Source organism: Diceros bicornis, chromosome 21 (assembly GCF_020826845.1).
Source record: "Diceros bicornis minor isolate mBicDic1 chromosome 21, mDicBic1.mat.cur, whole genome shotgun sequence".
Lineage (NCBI taxonomy): Eukaryota > Metazoa > Chordata > Mammalia > Perissodactyla > Rhinocerotidae > Diceros > Diceros bicornis.
The window spans coordinates 10,468,742-10,488,038 of NC_080760.1; the positions used below are offsets into that span (position 1 = coordinate 10,468,742).

Sequence of the window (19,297 nt, forward strand, 5' to 3'; positions counted from 1 at the left end):
ATTGTGAAATGGTAGCTAACTTATCAACACTTAACCTTTCTCTTTTGGGGGGTGGGGGTCCCCATGCCGTGTCTCCCTAAGAACACTCATCGTCTGCTGCTGGCGATCCAGCAGCAGCTCTGCCCGCCCAGCGCCCAGCCTCAGCAGCCAGGCTTACGGCTCTCCCTCCAGATCCTGAGGCCCCTCTGCTTTGTCTCTGTATCTTTGCATCATCAATTCATGTAATTGGATATTATGACAAGGAAGCAGCTAACAACCATCATTCTCTTACTCTGACTCCTATGTTAAGTATAATATTTATTTAATCTTTCCTTCTTTTGTTCATTCATTTCACATTTATTGAGCGCCTACCATGTATCTAGCAATTTACCAGACAAAAGATATAGACGAAAAATGCAGTTCTTACTCTCCAGCATCTCGGAATTTAGACAAGCAAGCAGAGAGGACACTAAACAATTATTTTACAAAATGGGATAAGGGACATTAAAGGGGTATGTAGAGAGCGCTATGGAAACCAGCACCCTCTTCTGGGGAGGAAAACATGCCTGAGCTGGTTCTTAAAACCCACTAAGTGGGGGCAGGCTGACTAAGGAAGACCGTGTATTCTAGGCAGAGAATGCCAAGGGCAACAGCCCAGGGGCATGGGAGAGCAATGCATATCCAGGGATCTGCAAGTAATGATAAAGAACCACATTTCTGTGCAAGCTACCATGCTAAGTGTTTTACATGCATTTTTTAACTGAATCCTCATATAAACCCTGTGCAGTAGATAGCATTCCTATTTCTATTTGAGAGTTGAGAAAAATAGAGGCTAAGTCACATGCCTTAGTATTATCCAAAGATAAGAAGCTAGGCTGGGATTTGAGCCCAGGTCTTGCGGATATCAAAATTTGTCTGCTTAACCACTCCATTCCACTCCAGTAATTCTGCGTGGCCAGAATGTTGAGGCTGGGGGGGAGGCAGGGGGAGAACGGCAAGAGATGACACCAGCAAAGGTTATTTTATCTTGAAGGCTCCAGTGAGCCTCTGAAGGATTTTAAGCCATTCTGGGCTATGCTTAGATGTGCATTTGAGAGGGCTCCCTCTGTGCAAAGTGTAAAGCATAGATTAGAGGGAGGACAGATGGGAGGCAGGGAAACTAGGCAGGTTGCTGGGGCACTGCTCCGGGTGAGAGCTGCCGGTTTTCTGGTCTCGTGTGGTGGCGATGAGGATGGAGGGGAAAGAGTGAATTCCAAAATAAGCCTTGCAGCTGAGTGGATAGGGCTGGGGATAAGATAGAGTCACGGTGAGGGGCAGTGAGGGAAGGAGTCTAAGGTTATTCTCGGCTTTCTCTTCTGGATGAATTGATGAAGGGTGACATTCTTTGACAAGATATGGAAGATAGGCTAATTAGGAGAAAATGATGAATTCATTTTTAGACACATTCAATTCAAAATGCCTAAGAAAAATCCACAGGGAGATGTGCATCAGCCAGGCTGAAATGTGAATCTATAGGTGAGGGGAGAGTCTGCTGGTTACATAGTCATCAGCCTATAGACTAGTAGAAATGGTGGGATTGAACAATATCAGCATGTGGAGGAGAGAAAGAGACAGTGAGAAAGAGGGGAAAAGGTGAACCAGGCACACGATTTAGAAAACATTAACATTTAGAAAGCTACGAGAATTAGAAGATTTCACGAAGAAAACTAAATAGAGGAGGAGGAACATGATCAGAAGCTGGGAGAAGAGTTTTAGGAAGGAGGGAGCAATCAGTGGTGTCCAGGCCTATAGATAGCAATCTCAGTCATAGTGGCCACCACTGCTTACCAGACGCCCATGTGCCAGACACCCCTCATGCACTTGATGTGAAGTCTGGCTGGTCCTTACAATACGGTTGCCAAGCAGTGGTGCTGGCGGGGCTAACAGTGACTGTCTCTGCTCAGCGCAATCTCTGTGCCTAGCATTGCTAAGCCCTTTGCACACAATTCCTCTTCCTTGTTTTTACAGGAGAGAAAGCTGGCCCATGAGAAAGATGACACAGGACACACTGATGGTAGCAATGCATAGGGTTCATGGAGGATACTGGGGGCTTTGAAGGGAAGAGCTCTAAGCTGAATAAACCAGTAGACGGGAGTTTTATTTTACTCACACAGTGGCATAACGGAAAAATTTTATCCTCAGGGTAAAATAGCTCATAGGAAGATAGCCATTATTGGTTCATCATTTTGCCCAAGGCACTTACTACTCCTGAGCCCTAATTTTGCCATCTACAGTTACAGAAATGGACATGCAGAACAGGCACTAATGGGGAGCTGTGCCTGCCTCCGTCTTCTCTCAGCACTCACTGCAAACCTCTGGTGTTACTCGTTTCTCACTGCATGAAAATTATCTATTAAAATAGTGTCTCCTTAAGTTGCATAAGTTCTTCAAGGGCAAGGACTCATCTTTTTCATCATTTCCCAAGCTATGCCTGTCAGTTGCTTGGCATGAAGCAGACACTCAACAAATATCTGAATAGAATCATTTTTTCTATCAAATTTTTTCCCAGTGACTTAACAAATGGCTCTCTTTAACAGGAGGAATTTAGATTGAATTCATCAGTCAGACTTCAAGCATCAAAAACTAACTCAGACTAACTTTTCAGAGTTTTCTAACTAACTTTTCCATAGGATAGCCACTACGGAAAACAACATGGAGATTCCTCAAAAAATTAAAATTAAAATTAAAATCAGGACTACCATATAATCCAGCCATCCCACTTCTGGGTATATAGCCAAAGGAAATGAAAAGAGGATCTCAAAGAGATATCTGCACTCCCACACTCATTGCAGCATTATTCCCAACAGCCAAGATATAGAAACAAAATCAGTATCCATCAATGGATGAATGGATACAGAAGATGTGGTATATATATATATATATACAATGGAATATTATTCAGCCCTGAGAAAGAAGGAAATCCTGCCATTTGTGACAACGTGGATGGACCTTGAGGGCATCAGGCTAAGTGAAATATGCCAGACAGAAAAAGATAGATACTGCAAGGTATCACTTATATGTGGAATCTAAAAAAAAAAGAAAAAATCAGGAGCTGGCCCAGTGGCATAGTGGTTAAGTTTGGCATGCTCCGCTTTGGCGGCCCAGGTTTGCAGGTTCAGATCCCAGGTGTGGGCCTACACCACTCATCAAGCCATGCTGTGGCGGTGACCCACATACAAAATAGAGGAAGACTGGCGACAGGTGTTAGCTCAGGGCCAGTCTTCCTCACCGATAAAGCAAAACAAAACAAAAAAAATCAAACTCATAGAAACAGAGAGTAGAAAAGTGGTTGCCAGGGGTGGGGAGTGGAGGGAGGAAATAGGAAGTGGTTGATTAAAGGGTACAAACTTTCAGCTACAAGATGAATAAGGTCTGAGGATCTAATGTAAAACATGGTGACTACAGTTGATAACACTGTATTGTATAATTGACATTTGCTAAGAGAGTAGAACTTAAATGTTCCTAGCAAAAAAATTAAAAAACCTAACTGACTAAGGTAAAACATAATAGAAATTTTAAAAGGATCTTCCAAGTCTCTCAGGAAGTTGACAGGAAGGCTAGGGATCAAGCTGGGAGGACAAGGCTGCCATCATCACAGCCACGGCTCCCTTCTCATGTTGGTTAAATTGTCTCGGGCTCCGCTGGCATTGTGGCCACCTGACACTATGCTGCTTTTGCCCACTGCCATTAATAAACTTCCCTTCATGTCCCTTGACCCAGATTTAAAGTCCCAAGTGAAGCATCCTGTCGCCTGAGCCTAGGTCTCAGTCTCTGCTCCAGCAGCCAGGGGACAGGGAAAGGGACCATCTTCCCTCCTCAGAAGAGGTGGGTCCTGCCCCTGATCAGGATCCACACTATAGAACAGCTCCCTAGAGGAGGAAGAGAGTTTGATCTTAGGCTGCCAAAGCAACGAAAATGCCTGCTTAGCTGACTAAAGGATTCTGAATCATTGCTCCAAAGGATAGCCTTCCACAGAATTTTTTAAAATATTAATAAGAGAGATTCCTTGCTGTCTGAAATGGTTTAGATAACAGTTCCTCCACGAAGTAGAGATGGATTGAAATACAATACATCCCCTCACAGCTACCATCTCCTGAAATGCTAGAAATACCTTCGTGTTAAAGTCTTATCATAAGAAGCCTGAGAGCTGGAATCTAGAATTACATTCCTTTTTTTTCCCCCTTGGACTTGCTGCAAAGAAGTTGGTAAGAAGATGCATTTCCTCTCTCCAGTTGGCTGTCTCCTGTTTGTGACTGATACTACATACAGCAGTGAAGCATCTGTGTTTCAGGAAAACGATGCGTGAAAATAGTTTTCGAAAATGCACACTGTCTACATAAAAAGAAAACCAAAAATATGTTTGGTTATCACTTTGTAGAGCCTATTGAATTTGGCTGTGAATGGGAATCTAATTGCCATCCGTTCCTACTGGAGCCTTCTACGAACATTACATTTCCATTAAATAGAGATGTCAGCTACAGCATCACGGTGCTCACGCTGAAACCGTAAAAGAAATTGACTAGCTTGTTGTTTAATAATTTATATTTCTTCTTGACAGACCATTAGAGGAAATAAGCAAAGCCACAGGTACAGAAAATATCATTCGTGTCAGCAAAGGTATAAGGAACATATTTACTGAAGTGTTACAAATGGCTCCCTGGTTTTGAACGATGACTACTGATTATTCTCCTATTCTTCATTTATAATCAGAGAAAGTCTTCTTCATCACCTGCTTTTGTTACCATGGGATTGGCATAAAAGTATTGCCACTTGCAGGGCTGAATTGAAGAACTGAGGGACCCACAGCTCGGGTCAGAGAGGCCAGACTTAAACTGCGCTTGGTGCAGAAAAATCTATTCGATCTTCCATCCAATGGGAGTAACAAATAATACTGTATTTTTTAAACTTGGTAACTTGATAGTTGTGGTCAGTCCCCCTCCTCCTTCTCTTTCTGGTTTTTCTTCTTCAGTGATTTGGATGACCAGTATCCATTTGATGAGTTGGCCAGTCTGTTTTTAAATAATTTTGTATTTTCTTTTGGTGAGCAGTTGTCAAAGGGAAGGGGCTATTCCAGCAGTTCAGATAATGAAATTTGCAGTTAATAATGTAAAAGCACACAAAGATGCCAGATTCACATTGCTAATGCACAGTCTAATCAATATCTGCCCTGATTAAGTCTGATGTCTCTAATTCGTTGCCTAACTAAGTCCAGAGTTCTATCCCCGGACTTCAAGTGTCTTCACCCTATAGCCTCTGCCGATCTTCTGATATTTTATTCTACTATATCCCCGTAAGTACAGTATAGATCAGTTCAGTGGTTCTGAACCCTGGCTGCACACCGTAATCAACTGGGAAGCTTTTTCTAAAAACAATGATGCTTGGGGGCCGCCTCATGCTAATTGAATACGAATCTGGAGGTGAAGCAAAGGCATCAGTTTGATTTTTCTGTTTTTTGCTTTTTTTTTAAACTCCTTATTTTGGTTATTTATTGTTACAGAACAAACCACACCATGACTTATTTGCATAAAACAGCGACAATTTTATTGTGTGTTATTATGCTGACTTCTGAGGGTCAAGAATTCAGACAGGGCACAGCACTGATGGTGTGTCTCTGCTCCGTGATGTCTGGGGTCTTGGCTGAGACAACATAAATGGCTGGGCGTGTCTCAAACAGCTAGGTGCTGGAATCATCTAGAGGCTTCTTTATTCATTTTTCTGCCACTTAGGCTGGGATGACTCAAAGGCTGAGTTCAGCTGGTCCTGTCAGTCATAGTGTCTACATATGCTTTCCATATAGCTGGGACATCCTCCAAACACGGAGGCTTACTCTACGCAGTGCCCACAGCACTACCTTTGTCGATGGCACTACCACATTTAAGCCTCAGAACCCTTTGAGGTAAGCACCGTCATTGTGACCATTTTACTGATGAGGAAAACTGAGGCTGAAAGATTTAGTGACTTGATAGATCACAAGATAACAAAGTAACCGAGGCTGGTTTGGAACCCAGACCTCTGAAGATTCCAACACTAGGTGGTAAACCCCTACAGTAATCCAGCTCTTCGTTAACTGGTGGCATCGATTAACCTACCTGCCTTAGGGGAGGATGGGGCAGACAGGTCCGCTTGGACAAAAGCAAAGTTGGCAAAACCTCTTTGAAACCCTCTAACTCATGTGGTCTCCACCCTGGGCTGCGCTCGCGGACGTACTGCTCCGCGCTGTGCCTGCTCTGGACGGACGCCCTTCCATCTGTTCTCCCTCTCCGGCTGGGCCGCCTCCTCCCTCTCGGCACGTGGGCTGCCGCGGGGCGGGCGGAGGCCCCAGAGGTGGATGGGCGAGCCGCTGCAGGCGGGGCTGAGCCGGCTCCGGGCGCCGTCCGCGCGGGCAGGGGCGGCGCGGGAGCGCGGGAGCGCGGAGGCCGGAGCCCGGAGGGAGCGCGGGGAGCCGCGAGGGCGGCGGCCGGGGAGGCGCGAGGGCGGGCGCGGCCAGGCAGCGGTGCGGCGCCGGGGCTCCCGAGGATGGAGGACTCCCAGGAGACGTCGCCGTCCTCCAACAACTCCTCGCAAGAGCTCAGCTCTGCCCTGCAGCTGTCCAAAGGCATGTCCATCTTCCTCGACGTAAGTACAGCGGGCAGGAGTTGGGCTGGTGGTCCCCAGCGTCTCTCCTCTTCCCCGGGAGGAAGGGGGTCGGTCCGGGCGCTGATCAGCCAGGGTGTTGACCCCGGAACACCGGCGAGAACTACCTCCTACCTCGCTCCCCTCTCACCCTGGAAAACCACCGAGGCAAATGGCAGAGAAATGACCCCACTCAGCTTGTAAAAAGGGCTGTCATAGACCTGCAGCTTGGGGCTTCACAACCCTTGAAGAATTCTGAAAGTTAGATTTCCCAACAGTGTGGGTTTCGGAGAGAGACTAGATTTGTAAATACAGCAGGATGCATTCGGGCGAATAGGGCGTTTTAAAGGGGGATGAGGGGGTGAGGGAGCATCGTCCCAGCTCATCTCCACTGTGCTCTTTTGGCAGCCCCCAATCTCGCAGATGCTCTAAGGTGACCAGGGGAAGCCAGCCCCGCCGTCCTCCCCCAGCCCTCTCGGAAAACAATTACTTCGAAATCACATTTGTTTTTCTTTTTACAGCCGTGGCTATGAAAGATCTCTTTCATGATGATTCTTTTTTCACTGCCACCTCCCATCTCCCATTTTTTCGTTTTTCATCCCTGTTATTCTGCTACCCTGTACCTCTCCAACTTGTAATCACTGTTATTATCTGCATCAATTCTAGCTTTGGACTGCCCTTCCTCTGGTCCTCTCTGTTGCTTGGGTATTGATTCCCTTCCTCCGTTTCTCTGATGTGATGATCATTCTTTCTTTTCCTCTCTCTGCTATTTTTCTGCCCTCTTGCTGTGGTTTCTCTATAGCAGTTTTATTTATTATTTATTTTTCAATTTTGCTTTACTCTCCCTTCCTGCTGTTTTTGTTCTCTATATTCTCACCCTGTTGCACAGCTTTTTTCTGCCTTTGTATGTGTGATTTTCCTGTCCCTCAGTTGACTGCGGCAACTCTTGGCTCTCTCAGCCCCTCAGTTGTCACATTCCTGCTGTCCCCTGAGGTAGTTTCTGGCTCAGTGGGGACAATTCTGGCCGCTTCTTGTTTAGGCATAACAGAAAATGGGCAAAGGGCATTGAGGGGTGCTGCATCCTCTTTCCTCTACCCTTCTCTGAGTTATCAGTTCATATTAAAATCCAAGTGAGGGGACCAGAGGCCAAATACATTTATTTGTGGAGAGATGAAAATATGAGGAAATAAAATTATGGGTAACAAAATGGTGAGGCAGAGATAATGAAGATAAGGGAGTGGGGCAAGGAACCCTCCCAAGTTCATTTTGAATGGATTAGCTGGAATTTTTTGATTGGGAGAGAAAACCCTATGAATACTTAAACCTGATGTAAGGCAAAAGATATAGACAGGATTCCTCTGTGTCTCCGGGCAGCCTTCTCCCCTCATCCTCGTGTGGTTCCACCTGAGGATCCAGGCATTCTGGGCCCTGCCATCTTCTCGCCAAAACACGTGTTGGATGCCCATTCCTTCCCTCAGCAGGATTGTTAAGTATCTTATTCTTCGTGAGCACTCTCTTTGCTTGGCTTGGGTCAATCAGATGATGTTATTGGTGCTAATGGTTTAACTGGCTGATATTATTTCTTTTAAGTCCTGCTGTTCAGAGCCACAAAGCCCTCAACCAACTGAGCTGGGAGAAGGAGGAGGCACCACAGCACACTTGAGAAGGAAATCCTTGGGGACAGAGTGAGTCAGGGCCCCTGAAAGTCTCGTCTCTTATGAGGTTGATGGCTAAGCTGCCGTGAAACTGATTCAGGGAGGGCAAGAGGGCTCTCCATTCCTTCTGACCTGATCTGCACTCTGTCCCCCAGGATGCCAAGTGCTTTCCTGTGACTTTTTTAAAGCAGTTAACAAATCCCGGTGACACTGGAGATGAATGGATTGAAGCTAGATAAATGGAAAGTCATGATCCCCGACACACACACCAACTTGGCCCAAGTATTCAAACTGCTATTTAAAAAAAAAGAAAAAAAGAGGAAATTAAAATATCATTTATTATTATATATGCATGACTGTTCACAAGTTCTGTAAATAAACAGCATCAGGTCCTTGTCCTAAAGGAACTTGAGGTCTATGAATAGGAAAGCCTTGTCTTCTTATATCTGTCTCTAGAATTTAAAAATAAAAATATAAAACTGATTTCACATGAGAGGTGTTGACATGCTTGTTTGCCAGTAAAATGTTAGAGTCTCAAAAAAACCTGCCACTGGATTTTATCTCTAGTAGAAAAGATTTTGTTTACACTCTTCTTCAAGATATTTTGTGAAAAATCTAGCACTCTGGAGAAATATGTGCCGTGAAAAAGGATTTGTTACTTAGGAATTTTTGAATTATTCATTTCTGGATTGTATTGCTTTTAGCAAAAATAAAATATGATATATAAATACACATTTTTATTTGATTGGTTTTAATATATTCTAGTGGCACTGCTAAGAAAGATTGCTTTTTGAATTCTATTCAGATGATAATTAGTAGATATTCCCTGTTCCAAGAAATGAAACCAATTAGATGCTTCTGCATCACTTAAACTAATTTCCAAATTTGAGGAAAACTTTGATTTATATTCCAATGCCACTGGAATAATCAATCCTGTAAGAAATGATTTAAACTGCTTTTGAGGATACTGTTAATGACATGACTAGACATGTCCAGCTGGTTGGAAACTAGCCATAGATCAGAAAATCAGAGAAAGATTTACCACAACTGTTGGCTTTTGCTTCATTTTCCTTATCTCCAAATCAGCAATAATAATGAGTATGATACTTAATTCTAAAGTTGTTGTGAGTATGAAATGAGTTCATAAGACAGAAAACTGAGGGAAAAAAGGGAAATGTGATATATAAATTCAAACTATTATTGTTACATCAGTGTTCCATGTTGAATTCATAAATAACAGCAGCCAAACCCACAAACTGATACAGGGAGTATTTCTTCATAAATCTAACTTATATGATTTTCTTTCTAAAAAAATGACAATTAAGCATCAATTCATCATAAATACTCTTGAATACCTAGTGGGGGACTTAGAAAACCCAGTGCTGTGACAAGGCATGCGTGCACGCTGAGGCCGGTGCAGTGTCTTTGCATGGGGCACACCTGCCACCCACAGGAGAGGGGCTGAACTGGTTCCAGAGGGCAGCAACATGGAAGGACCGAGAGGAGATGACCATGATTTTCCTTTTTACACCAGTGTACTATCTTTTCCCAGGTTGTAGCATTCCAGATAACAGAGAATGAACTCTAATTTAGAATATAGTTTGTATAGCCTGTATAGGCCCTCTTTTGAGTCATTACCTTAATCAACTCTGCTACGGTGCAAAGAGAGAAAAGCAAATCTTCAGCTCATCCTTGAAAACAAGATAAATCCCAAAAGAAGTTAGTTGCGACTTTACCGGCTTGATGACACTGTCGTCTTCCAAACAGTTTTCCTTTGATTTTCAAATGGAAGGGAAGTGGTGAGGCAAGTGGGGCCGGAAAGTTTGCCAGGGAGAGAGATGACTTGACTGCTTGTCTTCCCTCCCTTCCCCCAACCAAGCACGCCCATGATACCCTGAACAAAAGGCACGGTGCCTGGATGGTCAGGGGCTTCGTGGGAATGAGTAATAGTTTCTCCTTGCAAAGATGCTTCATTCCAAAGCCCTGTGTGTACTCATCTGTATGAGAGGTGACATTGACAGAGGACTGACAAAGCAGACACTTTCCAGGGGCAGTGGTTCTAGGACTGAACTCTGTTATAGCTCCACGCCTCCTATCTTGCCTGATGCACAGTTGATTATTTGAGTGAGATTAATCAACTTGCACAGTTGATTATTTGAGATTGTCCAGTTGGGAGAATGACACTTAGCCCCATTATTGTCTACCCTAGTTGGCAAGGCAAATGCTACTCTACTAGTTTCAGGAAACAACAGAAATAAGGAAAACTTGGTTTTACTGTTATCATACATTAAACGTTGTTTTCCTCCACAAGGCCTACACTAGGCAAAACTGAGAAGATGAAAGTTGACCTGATGATCTTTTCTCCATCCATCTTTCAGTGCCCAGTTCCCTGCATCCTATCTCGAGGTGATTTAGTGGCCTGGTAGCAAAACTACCTGCTAGATGTCCAGGCCACACACTATGACTCACCAACGAGGTCTCCCCTTCTGCATGGTACTCTGTGTTCTGGATGAATCCCGACTCCCTCCCCTGTATCCCAGTCTCTCAGGTGTCCACTAAGCAACTGACCAGCTCATCTCATTACCTAATTTTAACCTGGTACATGGGAGGAGGCACTTAGAGAATATTAGTTCAGTGAATGGTGATAATGTCAATATTTTATGCCTCCAAGATAACATTTGCATTTTAACACCTGCATTCAATAACTTAAAGTGAAAAGTGAAGAATTTCAGTCAAGGCCATTAAAGAATATCTTTTGGGTAAAGGATGCTATTTGATAATCCTTAAATTGTTGCAAAAACATAGCATCACCTGCATTTAAGCTTTAAGTCTGACTAATATTTAAATCTATTTACTATCTATCTTGTGACAGCAACCAATAAGATTAGCTGATCCAGATTACTGTGGTAGCATAATGTAATGAACTCAGTACTCATCTGCAGTACATTTTTTATTAGTCTGTGGACTCAGAGGCAAAATTTGCAGCAGAGACAGTCCTGTTCATATTTAATTACAAAAAGCTGTCTTGATAACAAAAGGGACTATCTTAATTTCATCTCTAAGAGGCTGAATGCTATTTAAGATAGTTCTTTATAAAATGAAATGACAGAAGTCCTAGGTCCAAGTCTCTGGTCTGTGGTTCTTCCTATTCTAGTCACTTCGAACTCATAAGGACACAGTAGAGCTTGAAACAGCATCTTAGAGTATATTAAAGGTAAGAAATAGACTGTGCTTCGTGTCTCCCTGACTCTCGGCTGGGGCTTCATAGTTTCAGAGGAGGGGGAGAAGCCGGTTATGATGGAGACGGGTCCCCAAAGTCTCCACTAGAAATTACCTCTGTGGAGTAAAAAGAATTTGTGTCTCTTTCTGCTCTAAGCATAGAAGCTCTTACTACTGAAAGTAGTCCTCTTGCAATAATTAAATAAATTTAGTTTTAAAAAGGGACCAACTTCTTATGCATGCGAGTCAGGGTGATATGTATCTGCTGGGAATTTTTCAGTGCTAAGATTTTCAGTAACAATATTAGTATTTTGTAATAAAGCACATTGTAATAATGATTAGATTTGTCCATACCTCATTTTCATGAAGTCAACAGAAGGAAATAAGGGTAATGTTTCTAGAGTGGAAAGCAGTAAAACAGGCAACTTTGGAAATTAAAAACTATGCTCATGTTTCAAGCTGGCCACCAAGAAGTGATGACCTACGTATACGAGTAGCTCTGGTTACTTAACCATAACTACGTATTGCTCAGGAAAAATGATCCTCAAGTGCCCTTTTCTCATGATTAAAGGTTGTCTTTGCAATATGGTAAAGAGATATTTCTTTGGTACTGTATATAACATAGCTATGTATTATATTATCCAGATTTTTTTCTATCAGTATACAGTATCAGTTAGGGCTAATTTCATTGGTGCTAACAGAAAAAATAACCCAAACTATCTTAAGATTAAAAAAAAATAACAGTATATTGATTGGCTCCCATAATGAAAAGCAGAGCTCATCCTGTCGGGGTGGCTTGATCAGGGCCTCAGAGAGTGTCATCAGGACCCAGTCTCTGGACATTGCTTTCTTGAGTGTTGGTTATTTCTAGGTTATATATTGTATTAATTTCCTAGGGCTGCCATAATAAAATACTACCAAGAGGTGGTTTAAACAATAGAATTTATTCTCTCATTTCTGGAGGCTAGAACGGTGAAATCAAGGTGTGGGTAGGACCGTGCTCCTTCTGGAGGCTCTGGGGAGAATCTATTCCATGCCTCTCTCCCAGCTTCTGATGGTAGCCATCCGTCTTCGCATTCCTTGACTTGCAGCTGCGTGACTTCAGTATGTGCTTCTATCATCATACGGCCACCTTCTCTGTGTCCCTGCATCTCTGAATCTCTCTATCCTTATAAAGTCACCAGTCACTGGATTCAGGGCCCGCCACAATCCAGTAAGACATTATTTTAATTTGATTACATCAGCAAAGACCCTATTTCCAAACAAGGTCACATTCACAGTTACTGGAGGTTAGGACTTCAACATTTGGTTTTGGGTGACACAGTTCAACCCATGATGTATATGATAACAAAGAGGCTGACAGCAGCTCCTTAACTGTGTCTTCCCAGGTTCAAACCCAGCAGAACAAAAGTGTATCCTTCTTGACAACTCAAGAAAAACCATGGCCTATGGTTCACTGGCCTTACTATGCTCATGCCTGAGTAGTCACTGTCCCCGAGGGATCTGACACCCTGTTTGCCAGGCCTGCGTTCTCTGCCCAACCCTGGAGCATATGGGCTGACAGTAGGGGAAAGATTGGTTTCTCAGAAGAAAATTGGAAATCATTACCAGAGATACTGGATGGTATCATATCCATCAAAGATGATTTAAAATGGGTCCAAGATAATATAATTAATGCATGGAAGATATAATATAGACATGTTAGCTTCTATTTATCCACAATTTATTTTGTTTCTCTTTATTCCCAGTTTTATTGATATGATTGACTTACATTAAATTGCACAGTGAAACACTGATGAGTTTTACATATATAAACACCTGTGAGGCCATTGCCACAATCAAGATAATAAATATATCTATGACCCCAAAAAGTTTCCTCACGTCCTCTCGTAATCCAGTCCTCCCTGCCCTGCTCATTCCTATGCAAACCCTAATTTGCTTTCTGTCACTATAGGTTAGTTTGCATTTTCTAGAATTTTATGCACATGGAATCATATGGTAGGTATTCTTTTGTGTTTAGGTTTTTTACTCAGCATAATTACTTTGTTATCCATCCAAGTTGTTGTGGGTATCAAGAGCTCCTTCCTTCTTATTGTTCAGTAGTATTCATTATGTGGATATACCATGGCTACTTGGTCCATTCACTTGTTGATAGACATTTGGGTTGTTTTCAGTTTTTGACTATTATAAAGAAAGATCTCAATTGGGAAATATTTATTTAAAATTGGAACTTCTTTTATTTAATAATAATGAATTATGTGTGAGTATAATGTTCATTGCAATACTTACAAAAAGTGGTGATAAAATTTTTCCTTTATCTTTTCCAGATACTGAGGAGAGCAGACAAAAATGGTAAGACCAAAAATCTACAGTTTCTATTTATTAATCTCTTAACTTTTAGATCACTTCGTAAGGAATAATATGGAAGCGAGAGGAGAACCCAAGAAATTGACACATAGAATGTCAGTTTCTTGTGCTAGTAAGAGTTTTAGGCAAGTTCATGGCTCCAGATATTTGTGAGAAGTTGACAGAGGTGTTTACATTTGACAGGAAGACAGAATTTATGCCTTTGAAGTAAGGAGCCATCATACTTGGGCTCTGGCTTTTCCGTTTTATGCTTTAAATTAATTTTAAAGTAATAACAGCTTCTATTTGTTGAGTGTCTACTGTGTGCCAGGCATTGGGCCAAGTGCTTTGCATGCATTATGTCTTAGAGTTAATAAGATGTAGCTCTGAGACTTGAACCCAGGTCTGTGTGGCACCAAAGTCTAGGCTTTCCACACTGAACTTCATAGTGGCCTTGAGGGCTCCTGCTGTACTCTAAGATGGTTACCTGGCAGCATGCATTGCCAGACTTATCTCTACCCTTTGGCTCTTGGCCATAGCTCTTCCATTTGAAGTGTGTGCAGTGGAAGTGATAATCTATAGAGACAGAAAAGTAGGAGAAACTAGAAGGAAACTGCTACATCAAGGAAAATACAGTTTAAATGATGCCTACACAAAGTCCAATTATAAGCCGTCATAAGCAATATCTTTTGACTCCTTTTTTCTACTGCAAATTTTGTTGCATAGAATACCAAATCAGAGCTTATTGAGTTTATTCTTTTGCTGTAGTGTAAGTACACAATAGAGCTATATTCTTGACAAGAGCTTCTTGACCAATTTAGGATACAAAGAGTACTTTCCTTTTCTTGAAATACGGGTTCTTATCTATGGGGAGAGATTATAGGCAGAGTCCAGATCTGACAGTTTAAAGACGTATGTTGTAGTCTAGTTAGCCGTTAAACAGCCAGACCAAGAAAAGCTTGACTGGCACTGTGCACCTTTCCACCAACAGAAAATATGTTAACCCAAGGAGCAGTAAAATAGTGTCCCAAATTCTCATAATACATAACTGAGCCTGCCCATCAAAATGTTTTCTCAAACGATGTTGCAATGATTGATGTATTATCAGTTCAAAGGGGCATTTTTTTCACTTGAACCACTTGATTAATTTTAAGACAGATGGGATGACGCTCTCACCTTGTCTCCTCGTCCCGCCCATTGCCCTTATGCCTGATATCCAGCCCCAGTGATGCTGAAAGCACAGCCGAATCACTCCTCTGTCTCCATGCTGCCTGCTTCGTGTTTCAGCAGCCCTTTCCAGCTCAGAAATGATTTTTCTCCCTCTCTACCCAAACTCCTCGTTCTCTCAAGCTCCACCTTCCTTTCCTTGGAGCCCAAGGCTCCTACTGAGGATCACTGTTACCTTTGTATCTACCACTCTTCTTTCCAACAAAACTTGCCTCTTTGGTGGCCCCCTATCATAATCTGTACTTGTAATAAAAAGCACCTGGAAAACCAGTTCACATAATTTATTGGATTTTATGGCAATTGCATATGTTATGCTCTGTAGAGTGGTCACTTGCACTGGCAGCCCCGTGTGGTCCTGTTTGGTCCCATATTTCCTCACCTGCCTCCTTCCCTTATATGATACCTCTCCCCTCCTTGCTCCCGTCCTAATGCCTGAGCCTAATGTGCTGTCAAAGCTGCCTGCCCTTCTGCTCTTATTCCCACAGTCTCCACCAGGCACCCTGCTCTGCAGCCCTCTGCTGTGCTCGTGGTTCCCCATCCGCCACTCCTCTGTGCTGTTGTCCCAGCTTTGATCTCCACCTGCTCTAACCTTTCCATGCTTAGCCAGCTTGAGAACTCTCATGTATTGCTTGCATGCCTGCTCAGAAGATACCTCATCTAGGATGCCTTCCCCAGGTGCCCCCGGCAGGGCCCCACCCTCTCTGTGCCCTCCACACTTTGGCGTCTACCGATTATTGCCCTGTGGTGAGGACGGCCGTTGTTTGTGGAGATTCTACTTCTCCAAGCTGAACATGCCTCTCCAGGGCAAGGAACTTGGCTCATGAGTAGACCTGTGCCCAGCCAGTACTAGGTGCTCAGTGGGTGTGTGTGTAATGAGTTAATAATGATTAAGGACTTTCCACTCCATTATTGCTCTTCTCCCTCATTCCCGGCGTAAAGTGGGGGCAGGGCAGAGTCAGGCTTGTTTGGATTTAAATCACAGTTATGTCACCTAGCTTGGTGGCTTTGGGTAAGTAACAAACTCTGCACCCTCAGCTTTCTCATCTATAAAATGGAGATAACAACATCGACCTATGTCGTGGTGTTATTATGAATAATAATTGAGATAATATATGTAAAGTCCCCAGGCAGTGCCTGGCACATAGTAAGAACTTGTACCTGCTCATTTTCTGCTATTATTATGATTAATATTATCACTCTTAGTACTGAAAGCTTGAGCTGTTTTTATGTTGTGGTGCCTTGGCTATTGGAGACACTTGATGACATTCTAGTCATTTCTATTTCAGTGAAGTTTAGTGGGGAAAAAAGTCTATTTATCACAGGTGCAGAATGGAAAAATGGAAAAAGGATAGTGGATAATCTAATGTAAATGAGAAGATACCAGCATTAAAAAACATCCTTCCGTACCATGTGTTCATCACATTCTGTACTTGCAAATAAACAGCTGCTACACGTATTTGATCTCTGGGTAGCAGACCCTCGTATGATCGACTCCCTTGTGGACTGCATAACTGGTGATGGAATAACAAGGGGATACAAGGTGATAGCGGTGTAATGGTTAGCCTGCCAGACTACAGATTTAGTTTTTGGAATCTATCTGGCATGAAAGAGAAGCTACTGGAAAAATGGGAAAAAAAATACATGATTAGTGATTAGCTATAATAATGGTGTCTTAGAGAGATTTTTGGTTTTGGTTGTTTTTAAATCATAGGCTAGGATCCTAGACATAAAGATAGACCTCATAGTAGGATTGCTTAGGAGAGATGTGAGTGCTTCCATCTAAAGAACCCAGAATTAAACCTAGAAATGCAAAACTCCCAAGAAAGCTTACATGTATGAGGTTGAATGAAAATGGAAATGATACACTGGTATTTGTAAAATTTGCAAAAAGATTTTTTTAGCCTTGGAAAAAGGCAGAATGAAAAGGCTCGTAGTGGTGAAGAACACCATCTGATTCTTCCTGTTGATGTGCACTTGCTGAGATGTGCCACCGTTCTCTACCTGCTGTTCTCCATCAGCAAATAGGTGGGCTGTGCTTTTGATCCGATTTAAGGCCTGATCTCTTTAGGAGATGGTTACATTTCTCCTCGGTGGCCTTCAGTCCACTCCCGCAGCCCATACATGGTGACCTGTGAGGGCAGAGACCGGGCTTGTTTCACACAGCTGCAGACCCACAGTGGGGAGCAGAATGCCTGCCACGACACAGGCGCTCCATAAATGTTTGTGAATCTGTTTGTAAGAAGTGCATAACCAACAATTTGACCTTGAAAACTGAAGAAGAAACACAATTGTATATATCAGTTCATCAAACCAGCATTGTTGTTATTTATCTGTTGTTTATTAATTAATAGTGTTAGTAAAACGTATTGAGGACGTATGTGGGCTAAGCCCTTCTCTAGGTATATGCATTGTCTTCAGTCATTTTGAAAAGTCTACAGAATAGACAGTTTAGAGCCGTGGGAAGAACACAGGCTTTAGTTTTATGACCGTGAGCAAGTTACTCAACTTCCCCTGCCTCAGTTTCCTCATCTGTGAAAGAGGATAATATTACTTCTCCCATTAAATTGTCCTGAGAATTAAGTGAGAGATTCTGCCTCTAAAACACTTAGTCTTGATCTCGCACATAGTAGTAATTGCTCAATATTTTTAGTTATTTTTATTATTTCCCTCTTTTTTTTTTTTGGTGAGGAAGATTAGCCCTGAGCTAACCTCCGTTGCCAATCCTCCTCTTTTTCCTGATGAAGATTGGCCCTGAGCTCACATCTGTGCCCATCTTCCTCCATTTTTTTGATGTGTGGGATGCCACAGCATGGCTTGATGAGCAGTGTGTAGGTCTGCGCCCGGGATCTGAACCTGTGAACCCCCGGTCGCCAAAGCGGAGTGCGTGACCTTAATAGCTATGTCGCCCGGCTGGACCCTATTTATCCATTGTTTGAATGAAGTGAATGAAGCTCAGAGACGTTAAATAATTTCTCCAGGTTACACTGTATGTTAACAGCAGAACCAGGATTCTTGAACCCAGGTTGCTCTGACTCCAAATTTGGTGATCTTTCACTTTATTATATATCACATATACTTCAGTATACACATGCATGAGAATAATTATAGTTGTAACTGAATTTGCAAAGATCTTGAATATGTCCTGATTCCCCAATACACAATAGTTTTATTGATTTAATGCGCTAAATGCTTCCTTGGTAATCTGAAAGAGTTAAGACTCTTTGAATGACTAATACACTTCAAGAAAATAATGGCTTTAAAAATCCTAGTCTAGGGCCGGCTCCGTGGTTTAGCGGTTAAGTGCGCGTGCTCTGCTACTGGCTGCCGGGGGTTCGGATCCCAGGTGCGCACTGCCGCACCGCCTCTCCGGCCATGCTGAGGCCGCGTCCCACATACAGCAACTAGAAGGATGTGCAACTATGATATACAACTATCTACTGGGGCTTTGGGGGGAAAAAACAAAAAACAAAATACAAAACCCTAGTCTAAGAACAGTAGACGTTGTATTTGTGTGTTTGGAATATTTTGAAGACTTCAGTATATCATTATATAACCCATGTTAATGGATTAAGTGAGAATTGGTAAGAGCCTTTCAGTTTGGTTGCCCAATGTTTGGTTTATTCAATTAACATGTAAAAATATGGGTGAAACAAAGGTTGGATGAGTGGGAGTATTTTCCCTGCAGACCGGGAACTTGAGAGTACCAGCCGGAGGGCTGTGGATCTGCTCCTGCATCTCCTACAAGGCTAGCCTTGGACATGAGCTCCTCAGTCAGGCATCACCGGCCCCCGCTGGGCTCCACAGCCCTCTGACTGTCTATTCAGGGCTCCTGGCTCCAGTAAGGATGAAAAGACTAAGGGTGGGGCCCTGGAAATCAGGATTATTGGCATAAGGCTGATCTTTATTTCCTAATTCCTCACTATTTTCTCAAACTGTTTGGGGAGAATTAGTACAGCTGAGCCTCAGAGAACTGATCACAGAGCAGCGGGGGTCCCAGACGGCCCCAGACACTTGGTTACTCTCGGGCCTAGACAGACTTGCAGACTTTTCAACTACACCCGTAGCAGCTTGAAAGTAAAAGGAAAGTCTAGTAAGAGTGATTCATGCCCTGACAACGACCCTATCTGAAGAAGTGGCCCCTCAAGCAGTGCAGAATGTGGGGGTGCGTGAGTGCAAGTTCTGACTGTAATGATTGTTTTTTAATAAAATAAAGGAAAACA

General features: G+C 42.9%; 1 protein-coding gene across 1 annotated transcript in view; it reads left to right on the forward strand.

Annotated features, from left to right (window-relative positions):
- Nucleotides 1-6,388: 6,388 nt before the first annotated feature.
- Nucleotides 6,389-19,297, forward strand: part of NECAB1 (N-terminal EF-hand calcium binding protein 1) — a 166,054-nt gene continuing 153,145 nt past the window's right edge. Inside the window, exons 1-2 of the mRNA XM_058564565.1 lie at nucleotides 6,389-6,633; nucleotides 13,832-13,856. Of these exons, the coding sequence (XP_058420548.1) occupies nucleotides 6,535-6,633; nucleotides 13,832-13,856 (124 nt within the window). The 5' untranslated portion in view covers nucleotides 6,389-6,534. The remainder of the gene's footprint in view (nucleotides 6,634-13,831; nucleotides 13,857-19,297) is intronic.